At 30.8% G+C, this 21,798-nt stretch overlaps 1 protein-coding gene and 1 long non-coding RNA gene across 3 annotated transcripts in view; one reads left to right on the top strand and one right to left on the bottom strand.

Moving 5' to 3' along the window:
• LOC142333301 (uncharacterized) overlaps window positions 1–21,798 on the bottom strand; it is a 42,182-nt gene that overhangs the window by 3,787 nt on the left and 16,597 nt on the right. Inside the window, exon 3 of one of the 2 annotated variants that reach the window (XR_012758582.1) lies at window positions 21,216–21,545. The exons of the other annotated variant lie outside the window; for it this stretch is intronic. This is a non-coding gene — a long non-coding RNA (uncharacterized LOC142333301). Of the gene's footprint in view, window positions 1–21,215; window positions 21,546–21,798 lie in introns of those variants that run through there. 2 annotated transcript variants of the gene reach the window in all.
• Window positions 493–8,387, top strand: LOC142333300 (uncharacterized). The gene is made up of 4 exons (XM_075380327.1): window positions 493–557; window positions 1,908–2,066; window positions 3,653–3,814; window positions 8,064–8,387. The coding sequence occupies exons 1-4, from the start codon at window positions 507–509 to the stop codon at window positions 8,235–8,237; spliced, it is 546 nt and encodes a 181-aa protein (XP_075236442.1). The 5' UTR covers window positions 493–506; the 3' UTR covers window positions 8,238–8,387.

Raw genomic sequence — 21,798 nt, 5'->3', positions numbered from 1 at the left:
AAATGTTTTAAAAAATCAAATTTTACTGAAGAAGAAACAGAACTAGTAATTCAAATATGTATGTATATATATATATATATATATATATATATATATATATATATATATATATAAAATGTTCTTTCTTTCCTTCTCTCTCTCAGCAGCACATACAATATAATTCGCTTTCTCTCTTCTAAATATTATTTTATCTTTTTATTTTTTTTTAATTTTATTAAATAAATTTGATTAAAACTAACGTTATTTGGAGGAAAACTGATAAAATCAATATCAAAACATATAATAATGAAATATTATCTACATAGTTTTTTCATATATTTTATTTTAACAACGGTGACGCACGCACGAAATTATAATTATTTTCAAACCGTACATTTATTTAATACAATATCTTTTATTGTTATACATTGATTTATATTATAAGATTACTCCACAATATTTTTAAAACAGAAAAAATTCACTTCTGAATTTAAAAAAAAATGAAATCTTTATTCATAATTATATTTATGCATATAATGTTATTTAAATCACTGTTTTGTTTATGGGAACAAAATCTTGTAAGTTTATTTATAATATTTTTAAATTAGCATAACTAATTTATCCATAACTGGTTAATTTTTATAATCTTTTATAGAAGCCAAGTCCGGACTGTATGGTGGGTGATCAAACACTTCCCCACGAAAACGCTGCAGGAGCTTCTTTGTTGCAACTGCAGTGTACGGCCGACGATTGTCATGGAGAAAGACATTCCTCTCCGCTTATTCTTATTCACCCACCATACATCCCGGAATTGGCTCGACCCGATTTTCACCTCTTTGCTCTCATGAAACGCTGGCTAGGAGGATAACATTTTGGCACAGACATCGAGCTGCAGACCGGCGTAGAAACACGGCTGAAAACACAGGCGGCTCCGTTCTATGACGTGGCTATTGGAAATTTGGTACCACGCTATGACAAATGTCTAAATCGGATTGGCGACTGTGTAGAGAAATAGCGTAACTATGTAAATACTTGTTACAAATAATTTTTTATTTATTTTCACAGTGGTTTTAATTTCGTGACCGATCGGACCTTGAAAAAAATAACCCTCGTGTATATATATATATATAATTGTATATGTAGTAGAGGAGATATGCCGGTCGAAACAAAACTTTAATGAATTTTGAACTGTGAATGTCTATAACTTGTGTGAGCTGGGTTTGAACCGAACGATGTGAATATATAAAAACCAATTTCTAAATTTTTTTAAATTCCGGGTTTCAAGGGTTAAAAAAAATGTTTTTTGAATTCCTGTTATTTTTAATCCCTCGTTATTTTTTCTTATTTCTCGGTAACAAATGAAGAAATCAATCTGATTTTTGGAGAGTGTAATCTTCACATCAATAAACCAATTTGTAGTTTTTTTGAAATTCGATCTTTAAAGGTGATAAGAAAGGTAGAAAAAAAGTTTGAACAATGACTGTAATTTTTTTCAATTCCGGCTATAGTAAACGAGATATTCGGTAGATTTGGACTTGCAAATACTCTTAAGACAAATATTTAAAAACCATTTTCGGGTTTTTTTTAATTTCGTTTTTTTAAGGGGGCGACGGTGGCTTAACCAACGCAGCCACTGCCTTCGTTACTTTATGTGTGATTAGCTGTACCTGTATCCGGTTACTTGACTAAAAAACATAAAATAAAAAATTGACCGCTACCGGAAATCCAAGTAACTATATATCGCAAGCGAAGCTGTGACAGGGAGCTAGTTAATACATTAAAAAAATGCATAAATGAAATTATATGAATTTTAATTTTTATATAACGTTTAATAAGAATTTCCGTCTTATAATAGATTTCCAAACATATGATTTTCACTGTAAAAGGAATTATTATTTTTAAATTGTCGAATTATTTATTGATTGCAGGGTCCATACGATGTTCTGTTTAAAAATGTATCCGAGTGCAAAAACATGGGAAAACGTTCAATTACATACGGAACAGAAATACAGAAAATAAATAAAACTTATTATTTGTATACAAATAATGTCACTTTGAATATTGAAGTAACTAATAATAATCAACCGGTAAGTTGAATAAGTTCTTAATTGATTTCATTCTATAATTAGATCTAAGTAAAATGGAAGTCTCATCCGTTGTTCAGTGACCTATTTTCTTCTCGTATAGTAATATTTTATTATAAGCGATCTTAACAGAATCAGCTGCCGTTGTAAGTTAATCGCGAAAATATTCAAAGATGATATCAAATGAAAACTTCTATAATTAATTCCGGATATACAACAATCATGTTACAATGTCATGGTAGAACTTACAATCCAGAAAAATAAAGGAGAAAAGTTAAAAATGAAACGATGAAATAATTGACTGCACCGAATATTAAACGGTCAGCAATGCAATTATCGTTGAAATGTAATTACTTCGACAGGTAAGATAAACACTAGCAATTTAATACTGTATATTATTACTTAATCCGTAGATAATTTACCTAACGAAATTAGTAATTCAGGAATTGAAAATTAAGGATATGTCCGCTTTCTTAATTTGTTGCTTTACGCCATCTATCCGGCCTTTTTAAGGCTGTGACATTTAAAGAATGTGAATAACATAAGGCATTGATCACTTTTGCTTTCTCTAAATACCGTTAATTATTCATCTTATTTGTGGTGAACGGAGCAAAGTATCATTATTTTAATACTTAGCATATAGATTCGATTAAATGAAGAAGAAAATAGAAACTCGGCACAGGACGTTTTTTATTTTTCATAACAAGCCTTCTTAATATAAATGTGTTATGTTTTCAAAAGTGATTTTTTAGTTGTTCAAGGTTGCCTACTCTACCATCACAGTTACGGAAGTTAAAATACGTAAAAATATACATTAAGAACAAGATGACGTAAGCAATGTGTTACAAATACAAAGTGTTTCTAAAATGGTGGGCCGGTTACCCTTTTTCGGGTTCTACGAAATTTTGTGGCTAACCTGATCTATAGTTACTATTTAATACCTCCCTGTATAAAAAGTGATCAAATTTTGTCTGTTCGTTTATTAATTTATTATTATTACTTAAATATATATTGGTTTTTTCAAAAATATTAATATTATGTATATTATTAGAGTAATCGAGTATATCAATAAAATTGTCTGGATCATAATTATGGTTTTTTTTTTAATAATATATGACCTTTGTTTTACAATTTAGATGCTCTTTATTCTTATTGAAAATGAACGATTGGTCATGCCGATGTACTTTAAACTGCAATCCACACATTTCAAACTATATATACCTTGTTTTTCTAAATTGATTTTGTTATTGGTTTTTATTGTTTTTGAAGGATTTACATTATTTATATATTTTATTATGTTGTTGTCACTTCTTAATCCGAAATGATTCAAATATTTTTTTTATAATTTATATTATATTGACTTTTAGTGTAATTATTATTAGTAGTTAATTTCATTTTATCTTTTATGTATAATTTGTGTTTTATTTTATTACATAATTTGTCTATTAAACTTTTATTATATCCTCTGTTTGTAGTAATGTATTTAATATTATTTATTTCATTTTTTTTAACTTTGTTATAATTTTTTTAATATTTCTCTTTATGATGTTTTCATCATTATAATAGTTTTTTTTTTTTTTTAATTATAGCTGAGAATTATTGGAAAATCTAAAACTAAGAAATCAAGCAAATGGAGCGGTGTCGTGGATGTAACAGGGAAAGCTTGTGATATGATTGAAACATATGCTAAAGATATTGCAACGGATTTTTTTTTGGCAGCTGGTGTAGAATATAAATGTCCGATTAAAAAGGTGAGATATCAATTCACTTTTTTTCTTTTTTTTATATCCCTACATCCTCGTGCCGGACATCCAATTAAGTATACTCGGCCTGGGGGCGTGTCCTTTAACTCAAAGGAGGCCTCCCCACCCACCGGCTAAAAATCCGGCACGGCAAGTAGGCCCCCTCGATTGGATCTTCTGTTGCCCATCTCGAATCCTTAGCGGACGGTAACCAGGCCCGACTATGTCGTTCCCAGCCCGCCCGCCAGAGACCGGGTCTCGGTAATTAGCATTGCTTGCCTCTAACCACGGGAAGGGGAAGGACCAGGTCCGGATCTAGTATTCAAATCCGTGTAAAAATAACTGGCTTTACTAGGACTAGAACGCTGGAATTCTCGACTTCCAAATCAGCTGATTTGGGAAGACGCGTTCACCACTAGACCAACCCGGTGGGTTGAACTCTGACATAATCTAGAACCCTCTTCTCCGCCACCTTGGCGGTGGGGACTTCAGTCGCGAAGGTCTCAAACTTCCTCCCTAAAATTGACTTAATTTCTTTTATGTACTCTTTTCTATTCTGCGCGTAAACAGAGATTTATTTACAAAATTATATTTTCAAAGATTTCATAAAGTAATCAAAAGGAATATTAATCTAATCCTAAATAATTTTTCTTTTAACTTAAGCAATTTCATTCCTCAACTTAAATTCATAAAAAAAGGCCCAAATATTGCAAGACTGGACGAAAGTTTTTTTTTCAATTCATTAATTAAAAGTGATATTTTTATTTTCATAATAAACATTTAAATACAAGTTACCTAAAAAAAATGTCCGTTTTTTTTAAATTTTAAAACCCTACACTGATAGACAAAAAAAATTGTTTAATATTTCGTTAGGTGTGATATCATTTAGTGAATTGCTTTTTTACGTAAATTAGAGATCTGTATATACAATTTATACACCCTTAGTTTTAAATGAATTACACTTCAAAAAAATATAAGGGAAAATATAGTTAAATGCTGTAAAATTTATAATTTTGCATGGCTATACCCGTGTTAGAATGATTTCCCTGATGCTTTTCTTTTATAAATAGCCTCAGGCACACCCAGAATTAATGTCCAACAGTAGTCGGCTCGCATATTAGTATTCCATTTCACTTTATAGCGGCTTTCCATCACCGAAATGTATTGGTCGAAACGTTCACAGTGTTCATCACTTACGTCCCCGAGGTTGTCCGGGAAAAACTCCAGATGAGTGGAGGAAATGTATTTTCAAAGACATTACATCCCATAACTCTGTATGAAGTAAGAAGTTGATTAACAGTATCGTGGTAATTGTCGGATTTTTGTTTGCCGAAAAAACTTTTGCAAACGTCTTTAAATGAAGCCCAAGCTGCACTTTCTACATTATTTAACATTGAGTTAAATACATTATCTTTTTACCAACTCTTCTATGTGAGAATCAACAGCTTTCCTTCTTTAATTTTTCCTTCATTTACGTTCGGAAATTTTTGCCTGATGTACAAAAATTCGGGACTATCGTTCTTCATTGGATTTACATAATTTTTCATTACTCCTAGCTTGATATGGAGAGGGGTAAATATTTTTTTGGGTCCAACAAAGTGCTCATGAATAATATTTTTCCCATTTGGAGTTTTCTCGTTTCTTCCACTCTTTGGTAACATAATGTTTATCCCTAGCTCGGCTGTCCCAATCGCACAGAAAACACATGTACTTAGTTTAGTCTTACTGCATGCCTAACAAAATAGTTATAACTTTCAAATCACCACATATGTTCCAGCTATGTTTTTTGTAATTTATTTTTTCAATAAAACTTTCGTTACATCATATGTCTCTTTCAAATTAATACCATAAGCGATTGGTATCGAAGAATATTTGTTACCGTTGTGTAGTAGAACCACTTGTAAATGAATATATGAAAAAAAAACTCCCAGTCCTCAGGTTTATGAACTTGTCCTAAGTGCAACATAAGCTCATCAATATCTTTGCAATAAACCAGATTATTTTCATCAATAAAGTTTTGAGAAAGTTCTTTTTGTCGGTTTCGAAAGCCTGAAATTTTTGTATTTTATTTAAAAGTAAATTCCAACCTTGCAGTCTTGATTCTAACAATTCACCTCGATTTTTTGTTGTTGATAAATTTAAATCCCTAACCAAGTCATTTCACCTTGTGACATAAGATGTGGTTTATTGGAAGATAATTCAAATTCAAAATCATTGTTGTCTTCTTCAGTACTGCCTGATTCTACATCGCTGCTTGCGCGACGCTGCCAGCGCCGGATTTTTGTTTGGTGGAACGAATTCATGGGCAGCCATGAAGTTGGGGAAGATACTGTAAAAGGGTTGTCCGTAGTGCAGTAGGTCGGTCAGTTATAGTGTGCGGTGGAGTTTGATTCACTTCTGCGGCTGAGGTTGCTCAGCGGGTGTCGCATCGTGGCATATGCTGACGATGGTCTCCTGCTGGATGAGGGAGGCTGAATTCCAAGCCGCTCGAGCGTGCAGGATATACGAGCTGGATATACACCAACATAAGACGTCGTTTAGCTCGGAGAAGACCACGATGATGCTCCTCAAAGACCGTTTGGCTGTGAGGCGGTCAGTCAGCGTATCGATGTCTCGAACACGAAAAATATATATTCTAAGTCCTCACAGACACAATTATAACGGGGATCAGTTTTTCTAATTTTTAGACTTCCATTTCGTCCAAGACCAAAATCCTCCCCGAGGATCTACATTGATCCATGCCTCCGCTATCTCCTGACCCCAAATCCAAAAAAAAACCTAAACTTTCCCCCCTCCCAAAAATTCTTTGCCAGGTCAAATCTTTCCGTTTCTTGGCGTTTCCCGCCATTTCTGACCTATGCGACCCTGTCCCAAAATAACCTACCCAAAAAAAAAAGTGAAACGCCTGGAAACGGAAGGAATAGGCCTGGCGAAGATTTGTTTGAGTGGGGGTAATTTTTGGGTTTTTTTGGATTTGGAGTCAGGAGATAGCAGAGGCCCGGATCGGTGGTGATCCGGGGGGGGGGGGGAGGGGTTTGGTCTGAGACGAACAGGAAGTCAGAAAAATTAGAAAAAGTGATACCCCTTATATTTTAGTATTTGTGAGGACTTATATATTTCGTGTTCGAGACGCCGACTTGTCGCATGACCTTTACCTCGATTATCCTGCATGCTTCACTGGCTTGGAATTCAACCTCCGCCCACGAGCCTCCTTCGACCAGCAGGAGTCCACCATTAGCCAAGTTTTTGTCTTCCAGATAAGTTTAACTATTTAAAGGCGTCAATCTGAGGGCATGTAGTTTACTGACTTCTTTTCGTGTAAGGCCAAAGAATTTGTAGATGTTCAACGTTGTTAAAATTGTCGCCAGTTTGAACACACAGCTGAACTGTATAATAATGTGGTGGTAGTGTGCTTCCACTTTGGGGATGAAGGTCATAAACCAGAGGAGTATCCTAAGAAGTCGGAGGGCCCGACTTGTGTTAACTGCAGACGTCTTCGGAAGGACCGTAAGTACTCTGTGAATAGTAAGTATTGCGCGCGTTTTAAGCGGGTTCCCATAATGTATTACATTATCTATTGGTTATTTATTAGATATTTATATAATTTATTTTTTACTTCTCAGTGCATTTTTATATTTGTTAATATATTATATTTTTTTGTTTAAAATTCTGAATTTGATTTAATTCTTATTTTTTTACTTTTTAGAGGGTTTTTCTAATTTGTTTACTTTTTTTATTAATGTTAATATTAGTTAAACAAAAGCCGTTTTAAAAAATAATTTTTTATATGTAATCAAATATATTTTTGTAATTTTTTTTGTATCTTGTTTAATGTTACCGTTAATATAGTAATAATGTACTTAAAATAGTTAAGGAATTGGAAACAAAAAAAAAATGAGAATTTCAAAAATCTATAATAAACCTTCTCTTTTTTATTTAAAAAAAGTTCAAATCTAAGCCAAAGTTAAAAACCGAAAAAGATTTTTAATTTTAAAATAATATTTTTGATTATAAAGAGGAAAAAAAAGTGCGGTTTAGGTTTGAACAAATACGATAATTGGTTAAAATGTAATTAACGTTACGCAAAGGAAAAGACTAAAAATTTAAGTATTTAAATTAAGAATTAATTGAATTTAAAATTACAAAATGGGTATTTAATATGCAGTCGTAACTACTTTTACTATACTCTTTTTTACATGTTCTACGGATTTAATCTGGTGCCTGGCTACATTTTTGTGACTGTTTTTCTTTTTTACAGGGAACATACCAAATAAAAAATTTTGTATTCAATTTGAATAGGCTAGCAAACGTTCCAGTACTTCCATACGGCGAATTGACAGTGGAAATTTCATTATATTCTTTAAAAAGAAATCGAAAAGTTTTGGAATCATGCTACAAGCTCTGGGTGGAAATAGCACCAAAAGTTAAGTAAACTGAGAATGAGTGTCGATTTCAAATTAAACAATAAAAATGAACACGTGGAAGTATTTTTCTCATCAAAGTAATATTTTTCTTAAAGTTATATTTCATAATAAATTTTGTATTAATTGAAAAATTACAAGCACTTGTATTTTTATTCTATTCGCACGTTTTTTTTTTAATCAATTTAATCAATAAATATTTAATTATGATATTACCGGATTTAAATTATTTTTGTAATTATAATTTCCTAGTTGTTATAATTTTCTTATAATAATAGCAAAGTATCGATTCAAAAGTTTAATATTTTTTAATTAATCTTAAAAAAAGTTCGTGGAAAATTTACTTACTATTTGTTACATGGCGACTTATTGTAATAAGTATTCTTTGGAACGGATTCTCGCCCCCATATCGCGCGACGGCACATTAATTTGTTGAATTTGTACCCCACTTAGTGCCTGACAGTTACCCTTTGTTTTTTATTCCGTCGTTTTAGTGACCCCACATACGTACAATGGTTTTAGTATGACCACCGCTGTGAAGAAATGGTACCGATTATTCACAGTAGAATGGTGGAACCTTTCCGTTTTCCGTTTGAATAGATCTGTCAGCAATTTTCACGACAATGTTGCTGAAACAGTATGTTATAATTAGACGCGACCGGTATGATATTTGCTTCTCGAGAACAGCGTCTCATCGATTTCGATGAACGTACAGTTTTGCTCAACTTTACCTTGACTGTGCCGTTCAATGTAATCGACACACATTTTTCTAATGAAATTATTCCAGTCGACAACTGTATTCAGACCCGTACCCGATTAACGGTGACACCGAGCTACAGTTGATATTTTGAACGCCCAATTATATAGAAAACGTATCACGGAAGAGTTCATGTTTGAATTTTTCAGCCACGTACATTGACTTTTTACTGGAAAGAATATTTATTGCAACGACGTAAAATATGTTAATTTCGTAAAGACGCATAATGTGCCCGTTGCGACGTGTTCTGGTTTCGGTAAAACTCCATGAAGTTACATTAACACAATGACGTCGAAAAATTTAAAACATTTAAGTTAAACTGTAGCGAAATTAAATTTCTTTCACGATAAACGAACAGAACCAACTCTAGGTAACCTTCTGCGATTAGATGCGATAACGACGAGTTGAATTTAGGTCATTGTGGTAAAAGAACTTATCTTACAGATGTCACATTAAGGTAACCCACCGGGTTGATCTAGTATGAACGCGTCTTCCCAAATCAGCTGATTTGGAAGTTCCGGCGTTCAAGTCCTAGTAGTCAGTTATTTTTACACGGATTTGAATACTAGATCGTGGATACCGGTGTCCTTTGGTAGTTGGGTTTCAATTAACCACACTTCTCCGGGATGGTCGAACTGAGGCTGTACAAGGCTACACTTCATTTACACTCATGCATATCATCCTCTGAAGTATTATCTGAAAGGTAATTACCAGAGGATAAACAGAAAAAAGAAAGGTTTAGTTAATTTGATGATGTAGTGGATGTAGAAAAAGCAAATACTGTATACAAAGATAAAGAATTGATACTAAGTACATTATATATATAATGTATGTAAACTATAATATATATATATATATATATATATGTGTGTGTTTGTGAAATTGTGTGTGTTACTGGTTATTGTTTAAATGTTTAGGAGCCACAAAGCAACTATTCTTTCTTTCAAAGAAATCTTATCTTTGTTGTATTATTATTAATATCAGTACATGATTGTAATAATAGTTTTTATTGTAAACCATTAACAGATATTAACAAAACTAATATGTGTTTATTTAATCAATAAAATTGTGTAAAAGAAAGCAATTTGTGATTGATATTCAGAACAGAATTTTTCCAATTGTATCCCATGATTTTGTAAAACCAGCATTTTCAGAGAATTATGCTTTTCTTTTAATTTATAAGATGAACCATTACACACCTATACAATCCCACAGTAGACATTTTATGATATTATTTTCTACTTTCTTTTGTTTCATAATAAACTTTTCATTTACTTTTTCTAGTATTTTCAAGAATAATAATCATCCCACAACTTGCTTATTGAGGAAGGTATCAGAAGTGAAATGGAATCCCCCATCAGGATTCTAAGCTCAAATGAAATACAAGCAATATTAAACTGTATTAGTAACATGTGTACTTTGTTAGTTGCTGAATCTAGCTGTGTGTTGATCATTATTCTCAGAGAAAACCACTCTGACAAGTGCCACTTCACTTATATATCAGAAGATTTTCCTGCATAATAAAAAGAAAGACTGGACTGAATATACAAATTAATGTACCACTTTTTGTGGGAAATAAAATATCATAAAGACTTCCTCCATTCTGTAAAGAATTTTATTATCGCACATGCAAAATCTAAAGGCAGGTGTTCCCTACTACAAGCTGCCTCTGTTTGCATCCTCTATCCCACTCATATAACCTGGCATGCAGAACAAATGTTACTGGTTGCCACAAAAATAAGACCTTCAAATATTACAGACTTGTATTTATTATTATTTTAATTTTTTTATTATTGTTTGTTCTACCATATTCATTTATTTTTGCTATTATTTCATTCAATTATTTATTTCATGTTATTTATTTGTGCTACTGTATTATTTAATTTATGTATTTATTTGAGTTACAATATAAACTATTTTGTGTGAAATCATTTCATGTTTTACATTCATAAAATATAGTACAAATTAACGTTTTAATTAATTACACTAATTTTACGTTTACTACAATACAGAAAATTTAAAATTAAAATCACCAATAATTCTTGTAAACAAATCGCAGCATGATATTTTTACTAAACTAATATATTGCACTCGCATAGCACAAGTAACATACCTACTATTACAGCAAAGATGCAACCAAATGAATATTTATCCCCAGTGCCAAAAATGTGTTGTCTCTATGGAAACTCTTTAAGGACAAACTTATTATGTGGTTTGTAACAAGCTCTATAATACTGAAGATTGACCAGCTCACTTCACATATTGCCTTCTCTTTACTATATGTAGTGGGTAATTTTTAGAACCTCAAATGGCATCATCATTAAAAATTCTCGAATATATTTTTTCTCCACAAGTCTTAAGTTACGATAATTGTTTCAGAAGCATATGGATGTTCATAACAATATAACAACCTTGAGATAAGCCAAGTTTGAGATAAGTGTAGGCTCCCTTAAGTAGGGAAGTAAACGTCCTATATAACATCATTCATACAACAGGACAGAATGTGGTCAAACTGAATGAAAGTTTTAATAATCCAGAAATGTCATATAGGCTATTATGATCATAATAATTCATAAATGTACAGTATAGTAATTTTTTACATACATAAATATTACTATATTGTACATTTAATAATACCATATACATATATAGATATATTTCATACAACCAGTCTGTCACAGTGATTTTATCTTATATTATTAATTACCAAAAATAACAGTCGATTATATTAAATTTTATATATTTAATAACAGTTTATCAGTTTGTGCACATTATTTGCAAGAAACATACAAGATATGAACCCTGTCTGTGTCTGAATATGGTAAATAGAAAAAGAGTAATGGAATTGATAAATAAGTACTTCTTTCTTTTTCCTGTTTAGCCTCCGGTAACTACCTTTCAGATGGATGAATGAGGATGATATGTATGAGTGTAAATGAAGTGTAGTCTTGAACAGTCTCAGTTCGGCCATTCCTGAGATATGTGGTTAATTGAAACCCAACCACCAAAGAACACCGGTATCCACGATCTAGTATTCAAATCCATGTAAAAATAACTGCCTTTACTAGGACTTAAACACTGGAACTCTCAAATTCTAAATCAGTCAATTTGAGAAGACGCGTTCACAACTAGACCAACCCGGTGGGTTGATTAATAAGTACTATTAACCGTATACTAAAACTGTCTGAAATGTGCGAATTTAATCTCTAGAATATTATATTAATCTTTTATATCATTATATGACTTGCTCTTATAATGAACTTTAAGTAATTATGACATTTCATGTATAAACTTGTCTTGCAAAGTAAAAATTAAAAATCCCAAATATTGAACATTAAAAAAAATCATCCCTTCATACAAAAAATGAAGCAATATAGTCATGTTCATCTGCCATTATGAAAGTGAAATGCAGTAAGGCATAAATAGTAAATTAACAGTATATAGATGACACCACTAAAAATAAAACTTAATATTACAAAATATAATAGCAAAATTTATATTATTCCACCTTCATATACAATGAAAAAGGATTGTTTGTTGTTAATAACAGTTTATAAGTAATAGATGATTAATGCCAAGCTGAAGACCAAATAAACTGGGACTAACAGGTGTTTCCATTAGATTATAAAGTTATATGTTTAAGCAATAGGAAACGTTTGGAAGCTCCCCAACAAAGAAATTGAACAGAACATCTTACAATATATACTCTCTTGGACCACTTCAACATGCACATGCGATTACTAAACACTGCACATTCATGAAACATTTGAAGTAAATATACACATTTCAGCTAGTCATTTTAATTGTTATTAAGTATCAAACTTACTTAAATACTTTTTAACTACTTTAATAGTCAAAGGATACAGTTTTATAAACTCTGTATTACATAAGTATGTATATAAAATAGATAGATATACTCTTTTGTATGATAAGTGTGACTGTTTGATTTATGTACAACCAAAAATTGATTACAAGATGCAACATTTACTGTTTTTTTGCCAGTACTTTTCATTTTTACACTTAGTTGTTTTTTCCTAAAGATTAAAAGTAATTTCAGATGAAATAAATTCATTCTTATCCTAAGCTTTCATTTTTTTCAAAATTTCTATTTGAATCCTCTACTTATCTAAAAATAAGTTAAAAGCATTATTTTGTGAAATAAGAAAATGCAGTATAGTGAAATTGAATTGAAATTTAAATTATAAAATTTTATGTTTAAATATTAAACATTGAACATTAACGAAGAAACAAATAAACAATGTTTCCCTTATTGAACTGCAGTGTGCATAATAATGTTTTTAACAATCATTAAATTTTATTGTTAAATTAAATGTCGTTATGTTTCAAGGTCAGTTTACAAAGTTCTTAACGTTTTCAAATATTGTATACTATGCAAAGTAATAGGATCACTCATTAAATGGGGTGCTATTGTCTAGTATCATCATGATTTATCAGGTACATCATCCTATTACAATCATTTATTGAACTGTGCTGTTTATTCTCATGAGTGTGGGATGTGTTTTGTGATATTTCAAATGGCTAATATTGCTTAGTAATAAATCAACGTTAAATTTTAGTAAAACATTTATAAATACTCGTGAAATAACAAAACAAATTTATGGTAATTAATACAAGAGTGATTCACAGTGTTATAAACAGTTTAAGTTATTTCATCCATCAACAGATGATGTTGTTTAGAATAAATAGTCCTCGAAGTCATGTGATAACATTCATGTTGAACATGTTCTTGAAATCACGAGTATTAATTCTCATTTGATAGTTTAAGAAACAGAAAAACAATGCTACATTTTGACACAGTCATATCATGACATGACATTCTTATAAAAATTAGAAATGGATTGAGTAGTTCATGAAGTTTTTCCGATGACATCCGTGAGCACCAGCTTAAACATTGTTCTGTTTGCAAATTCTCTTGAATCTTTCCTTAATATAATTTATCAGGTGTAACGAATACATTTGAGAGCAAGGTTTTGGGTAAAAAACCTAGAGGTAGACTGAGAGCAACCATCATCAATAATGTTAAAGAAAACATGGATGGGCCTTGGTTCATACAATGATTTGAAGAAAGAGGCGTAGATGACAGTGACGTGGCTAAATTGACAAGGCGTAGCCTTTAGTGAATGATGATCATCATCATCCAGTGCAAAAACTAGATAGGCTAGTGATTAGAGTTAATTGGTATTTAGGCAGGTAAATATTTTTTTGCACACTGAATCTATAATTAGGCATTATTTGTCAGCATAGTTATACGCAATATAACATTAAAACAGTTTAAATTAATGAATACATTTTTAAAAAAATTTTTATTTTTATATTAATAAAACTGTTAAATTTTGTACTGTATTTATTTAGATAAATAATTTGACTGCTTAGAATTAAAGTTTGAAGTACAGGAAAACATGATGTATTTACTATAATGATGGAACTGTTTTCTAACAGTGTAATTGTTATTTTTTTAAGAACATTTATTCAGTACATTTATTTGTAATTACATAAATTATTTATTTTAAATAGATGAACTACTTATTTTTCAGTAGTTCATTACCTTCTTGCGGGCCAAGTCAATGGAGCCGGTAACTCTTCTGACCCAGGTCCAACTCAAAATGATGCCATTGTATGATCCAGAAGCCTTTGCGGTGATTTCCAGAGCGTTTTTAAACTCTGCTGACTACACTTAGTCGATAAGCATGTTACCGTAGTGTGCGCCATTTACTGTTTGTTGATCTTTTTAGAAAATCTACAAAGACGGTGGTCAAGTGGTGAACGCGCCTTCCCAAATCAGCTGATTTGGAAGTCGAGAATTCGAGTGTTCAAGTCCTAACTTGAACGCTGACTTTACTAGGGTAAAGACAGTTATTTTTAAACGGATTTGAATTCTAGATCGTGGATACCGATGTTCTTTGGTGGTTGGGTTTCAATTAACCACATATCTCAGGAATGGTCAAACTGAGACTGTACAAGATTACACTTCATTTACACTCATACATATCATCCTCTGAAGTAACACCTGAATTGTGACTCCCAGAGACTAAACAGGAGAAAGTAGATAACCAAAGTCAGTGTGGCGTAGATAATTTATAAATGTGTCTTTAAACAGAAGGTAGACATTTCGAGTACAAGCTTGATCAGTTTTATTTTAAAATCCCTTGAAACTATCACCTCAGTTACACAGGGTTCTAATTAACTTTTTTTAAATATCTGGTTCTATTTATGACGCAGTAGAACATAAACACAGAATGAATGTTATATTACACTATGATATTCTCGGAGAAATTCCAAATGAAAATATGAATATTAATTATTCTATAACCATAGAAATTAATATTTAAAATAAATCTTTTATTATTTTAAATTTTCCTTATTACAATTAGTATATTTTATTCACACCTTATGATTGGTTAAAAAAAACAGGGGTTATGACTGGTTGGAATTTACTGCCTAATAATTCATTAATTCCTTTTAAAATTTTGATTGGTGGGAAGTAGGACTTTCTTATTGGTCACTGGTATTCGTACTTGTGATTGATTGGTAAGGAAATTACTGAAATCTGATTGGTAAGTTGCTGAAGTAATCTGAGAGGGCGTTGAAATTTGAATGTGTAATCAGTGATGTTAAAAGATGATCCCCTGTAAATTTAAATTAAAATTAATATTGATAGAAATTTAAATTTAAACGAATAGGAATATTAAATAAGTAAATTAACTTAATATAAATATTCTAACCATGGTTCACCCATGTGACCCATTATGTAGGGATTGATAAACTGGAGAAATGCATAAAATATCCAAATATCCCAATCACTAAATACACGCACACATATATTTATAAAGTTGTATGCGTATACTACAATAAGCAAACTCCTTACACCCAATTCCCTCTGCTCAAACCTCCTTCACACCTTCCGCATCAGAAGAAAGAAGAGACGACGAGGCAGCAGAGGAAGAAAAAGATGAAGGAAGAACTACCGCTGAAAGAAGAAACCTGCCTTCTCACCCGCTTAGTTCTTCTTAGAACTACAAGCAAAGCGGTTACTTAAAGTTTGCTCAAGAGAAGAGTTAGGCACCACCCCGGAGCACGGGTGCTCGAAAACAACCCGCGTTATCTATATCTCTCCTGCCTGCCCTTAAGGCGGGCAGACAATATATCGCGCTTCTAGTCAATCCTAACGATACTAACAACTGCGCCAAAATCGCTGGTACCACGATCCCACATCCCCTTTTCGCTTCCCCCCCATCTTCTGAAGAAAGAAGCGAATTAAGAAGAAAAGAAGAAGAAGACTCAGAAGAAAGAAGAAAAGAAGACAACGGTCTGTCTCTCGCCAGTATAGTTCCCTCTGGAACATACTGGATACTAACAAGGTTAAGAAGAAGACTAGAGAGGCAGACATGAAAACAAGTATCCAAATCATCCCGAATCCATTCTTCTACCGACTGAGATTGCTCTGGGGCACAACATCTCAGAGCAATCCATCTAATCACTTTTCCTTTAATTCAAACCAAATTAAATTGAATTGAATTAAATTAAGTGATAAAGTGTAGGCCCAAAAATCACCTCTGATGTCTTTTCCTTAAGAGAGGACGCCCCCTTAAATGAAGGATTTCAGCCCCCTCTAGGCTCAAATTGAGCGCGTCACGGAAGATAAGCTTATTAGCACATCGTTCCGTCAAACCCCTACCGACAAACCCTCCATTGGATCGGAACGCAATCCAAACTTCACAAAACGAATAAACGTCAGCCACTATTAATAACTGTCAGTCCATTAGAATCACCCAGCAGCAAATGACGCGAATCCATATACATCAAAAAGTAGGAGGGTATTGCACCCTCCGACATCCTTGCGTTCCATTCCGTTAAAAGATGAATATGTATTGTCATTGGTTTACCGTTTATCTGCTTTCCTTTGGAAGGATTAGAATCCTGTTTAAGCATACTTCATCCTTTTTATGCGCGTTAGGTGACTGTTATGAAGAGGCAAAAGAAATAAATTTTCAACAAATTGCATTATTATTATTAAAAACTAATTTAATCTCAGTATCTTAATCTAAAATTTTTTTATATTAACCTCTGCTAATATAAAATTAGATCCAAAAATTGTTAACATTGTATTCATGTATTTTTACTATTACCCATTAAAATATATGAAAAGTAAAACAATATAACTTGTCCCGAAAACATATCTGTTTGAAAATGTTAACAGGATTGAATATTTACAATAAAAAAAATAACGAAGACATTTCATAAAATGTTATAGAGGCCTCGGTTGTGTTTCTTAAATTAATACAAAGAAAATCGAGTGTAAAAACACAGGTAGTAAATACAAATAAACATAAGTAATAATGTTTCTTTACAAGTACAAATTTGTAAGATATGTTATCTAATATTTGGATAATACAAACTGTATAACATATACATAATATTGGTAATAAATTCATTTGTTTTACAAATATGATGTTGATGGATAATTGTTAAGATTGGAAATCTCATATTTTCAAAGGTGCGTTGAGAAAAGAATCATATATCAACAAGAAAAACACATAGAAACAAAAATGTTAATATTTTTACAACTAAATATTCACAAAAACGATATTTCTAATAGTTACTTTATAAATAGCCGCACATTAATATTACTTAGATAAAAAAATTTGTAATTCATTGACTATCAAATACAATAATTATTATTCTTATATACAAGCTGACTTTACTCTGGAACTAAATACAAAAGTAATATATATATTAAGTTAATTATTTTTATACACATACATTAAAAATATATATATAAAGAAATGAAGTGGGAATTTTGGTTACATTATGTTCAACAATTTCACAGGAATTGTAAATAAATTTAAAAAAATGATACAGTTAACAAAGTAATTTCAAATCATTTTTTCTACAGATAACTTTTGTATTTAGTTAAATAAGACAACGATCGTGTGTAAAAACAGAAAAACAGGAAATATATAGAAAGAAACATTTAAGCATTCTTTTAAACATACTCATTTGTAACAGAGATATTTTCATACCGTTAGGAAAAGGTAAACTGTGTAACATACAGGATATAAGCGATAAAGAAAAATTATATTAACATATGTTTGTTAAAATAGGAATGCCCATATTTCAATATAGTTAATCAAACATGCATGATAAAAATGAAGCATATGTGTAGAAGGATGTCGGACAGTAAACGGGCAGAAAACGTCTGGTATTTTATTACAAAGTTAAATGTGCAACAAAGATATTTTTCACATTCTTAGGAATAGATAAAGTGTATAACATACACAGAATATAAATACAAAAGTATTTTTAGTACAAAAAAAATTTTCATTATGGCTTGTTAATGGAAATGCACACATTCTCATAAGAGGTAGACATAAATCCATGGGAAAACAGAAACATATGTGAAGAAATTAATGATTTATACTGTTACATTATCACATAACTCTTAGTATTTATAGTAGTAGAAATTGTCAACAAACATATTTCTCATACTTATAATCTAGATAGGCATAAATAAGTATTACATACAAATAAAATAAATAAATCATTTGATTTATAATACACAATTGTGAATTCTAAAAATTAAAAAGAAATTAGTGTTCTCTTAACGTACACATATATATAACTTATGCAGTTTGAAATTTATTTTTTAAAATTAAAACAAAAAAAATGCGAAGAAGAGGCGAATTTAATTTTCAGTTTCTTCAAAATTTCACACTGTAATTTTATATATATGTACATTAAAATAACAAAAAAATTTATACAGGTGCCAATCGTGTTTCTTATAATAATACAAAGAAAAAAAGGTTTGTAAAACAAAAGGTAGTAAATACGTAAAAACATAATTAATGGTATTTGTTTACAAGTCAAATTTAAAACAAAGATATAATTGCTGATGTTAGGAATTTACAAACTAGATAACATACATAATGTTGGTAATAAATTCATTTTTTTACAAATATGATATTCAGTGATGATTGGAAATCTGATATTTTCAACAAGGCTAGCCTAATGTGCATTGTGAAATAGATCTATGTCTACAAGACAAACATTGTAATCATAGAAACAAAAATGTTAATATATTTACAAGTAGATATTGTCCACAACGATATTTCTAATAGTTAGTTACTTTATAGATATACAAACGAGTATACCTTGCATACTTAATTTGTAATTCATTCCCATAAAATACAATAATTATGATTCTAAAAATTCAAACAAACTCACTATACTCTAAAACATAATATATACATTATTTTAATTATTTATATACAACAAAAAATAAATACATAAACAAAATAAACAGGAATTTTATTTATAGTTTGTTCATAAATTTCATAAGGATTATAAAAACATTTTTAAAAATGAAACTATTAACAAAGAAATTTCAAAACATTTTTATACAAATATCTTTTGCGTTTCGTTAAATAATATTTTCAACAAGCTAGCCAAACGTGCGTTGAGAAAAAGAAACATATCTCAAAAAGACAAACAAGAAAAAAAACATTGAAACAAAAATGTTAATATTTTAAAAGTAGATATTATCAAAAACAATATTTCTGATAGTAATTTACAGATAGACGCACATGAGTATTACTTACATTTGTAATACAGTTACCATAAAATACAATAGTTATGATTCTATGAAAAAAGAAGCATATATGTAGAAGGCAATCAGAATGGGCAGAATACATCTGGTATATTTTATTACAAGGTTAATTGTGCAACAACAATATTTTCCTCATTGTTAGGAAAAGATAAAGTGTATAACATACACAGAATGTAGATATATAAAAGTATTTTTAGAACAAAACTGATTTTCACTATGGCCTGTGAAAATGGAAATGAACCTATTTTCAAAGCAGATAGACAGTCATCCGTGGTGAAAAAGAATCACACGTGTGGAATATAAATATGTATGTTGTATTCTTAGTATTCATGCTAGAATAAATTGTCAACCAAGATATTTCTAAGTTTATCTTCTACATAGGCATTTATGAGTATTAAATACAAATTATTATTTATTTATATATAATTAATTTGATTTATAATAATAATTCTTAATTCTAAAAATTAAAAACAAACTAGTGTTCTCTTAAAATACACTTATATGTAACATATGCGGTATGAAAATATTTTTTAAACAGACAATAAACAAGAAAAAAATAGAGAAATGGCCAATTTCATTTTCAGGTTTTTCATAAATTCACAGCGTAATTTTATAAATATTTACAAAAAAAAAAAATAACAAACAAATTTCATAAAATATCATATAAGCCTGTTATGTTTCTTAAAATTATACAAAAAAAATCTTGTGTAAAAACATACACAGTAAATAGAAAAAAAAAACAATTAATAATATTTCTTTATAAGTACACATTTGTAACAAAGATTTTTTTTCTAATATTAAGAAAATACAAACTGTATACAGTTTGATTTTTCTACTATTTATTTAATTTTCTTCTATGTTATGTTATAACATATACATAATGTTGGTAATTGTTGCGGTTGCACAAGAAATAAAAATAGCCACTAGTAACACCACAAAATTATTTTATTTTGATTATTAATCGGTCATTACTGAATGAAACACACTGCAACAATGTTCATACAAGACCTGCACAATACAACGTCTTTACACCAACAACAATAACCATAACTTACATGCAAGCACACATACATACACACACACACACACACACACACACACACACACACACACACACAAAAGAACATACTGCTAAGAGAAAATACCACTAAAGTAAACAATTTCAAAATAACAAACACAAAGTCTGTTAGAACATAAAACAATGTCTGTTGCACAAAACTTAGAATGCAAAATTGTCTGTGAATACACTGAAACTAAACATTAACAATAAATTACATTATACAGATAAACAGTCAAATATCACATTTTAGGTCATTTTTTTTTTTTGGAAGAGGACAAAGCTTTTGGATAGCTCTTTTAAGTATTCCGGTAGCTGTCTTAACTGATGCAACTCTTACGAATCCATCTGAGTCAGGATGTAGGGTGAGGAGTCTTTCCATACACCATTTTAAAGGTGGTAAATTGTCTTCCTTGATGAGGGCTAAATCACCAGATTGGAGATTTGAATGTGGTTTGGTCCACTTTACACACTACTGCAGACTAATGAGATATTCACTGGACAATCGTTTCCAAAAATGTTGAATGTTCTGCTGCACAAGTTGTCATCGTGAAAGCTGGTTTATACGAATGTCTCGCAGATCTGGTTCTATCGGCGTAGTGATTTTGCCACCAAAACGGAATGGCCAGGACTGAGTGGGGACAAATCAGGAGGATCACTGGATAGTTGAGTCAATGGTCTAGAATTCAGGCAAGCCTCTATTAATATTAACACTGTAGACATCTCCTCAAATGTGAGTACTTTATTGCCAACTACTGTTTTCAGATAGTATTTTAATGATTTCACTGATACGACAGGCCTCCAATATGCGGAGAGCATGGTGGTATGAAGTACCATGTGATGTCTTGCGATAACCAAACGGGAATTTCTTCTTGATTACACTAATTAATAAGAAAATTTCTAAATTAATTTAATTGATTTTTGGTCCCAACAGAAGTTGTGGCGTTGCAGAATATAAATGTAATACCTTGCCTAAAGCACCCAAGAGGGACTCTGTGGTTAAATCTCCAATTATTTCAAGATGGATAGCTCTTGTGGTGAAACATACAAGTTATGGTTTTTAAAATTAGTTTAAATTCATTTTTCAATAAAATTGAAAAATGAGTAAAATACAAAATATTGTGGACTATATAT

The sequence above is a fragment of the Lycorma delicatula genome, chromosome 12 (assembly GCF_047948215.1).
Source record: "Lycorma delicatula isolate Av1 chromosome 12, ASM4794821v1, whole genome shotgun sequence".
NCBI classification, from domain to species: Eukaryota; Metazoa; Arthropoda; class Insecta; order Hemiptera; family Fulgoridae; genus Lycorma; species Lycorma delicatula.
Note: the sequence above shows the minus strand (reverse complement) of the source record. Positions and strands in the feature narration are given on the sequence as shown.

Bases quoted from the DNA above. Each gene is read 5' to 3' on its own strand.
- LOC142333300 (XM_075380327.1), top strand. From the start codon at position 507: ATGCATATAATGTTATTTAAATCACTGTTTTGTTTATGGGAACAAAAT. The intron at 558-1,907 runs GTAAGTTTATTT...TATTGATTGCAG, and splicing joins GTTTATGGGAACAAAATCTT to GGTCCATACGATGTTCTGTT. The intron at 2,067-3,652 runs GTAAGTTGAATA...TTTTAATTATAG, and splicing joins TAACTAATAATAATCAACCG to CTGAGAATTATTGGAAAATC.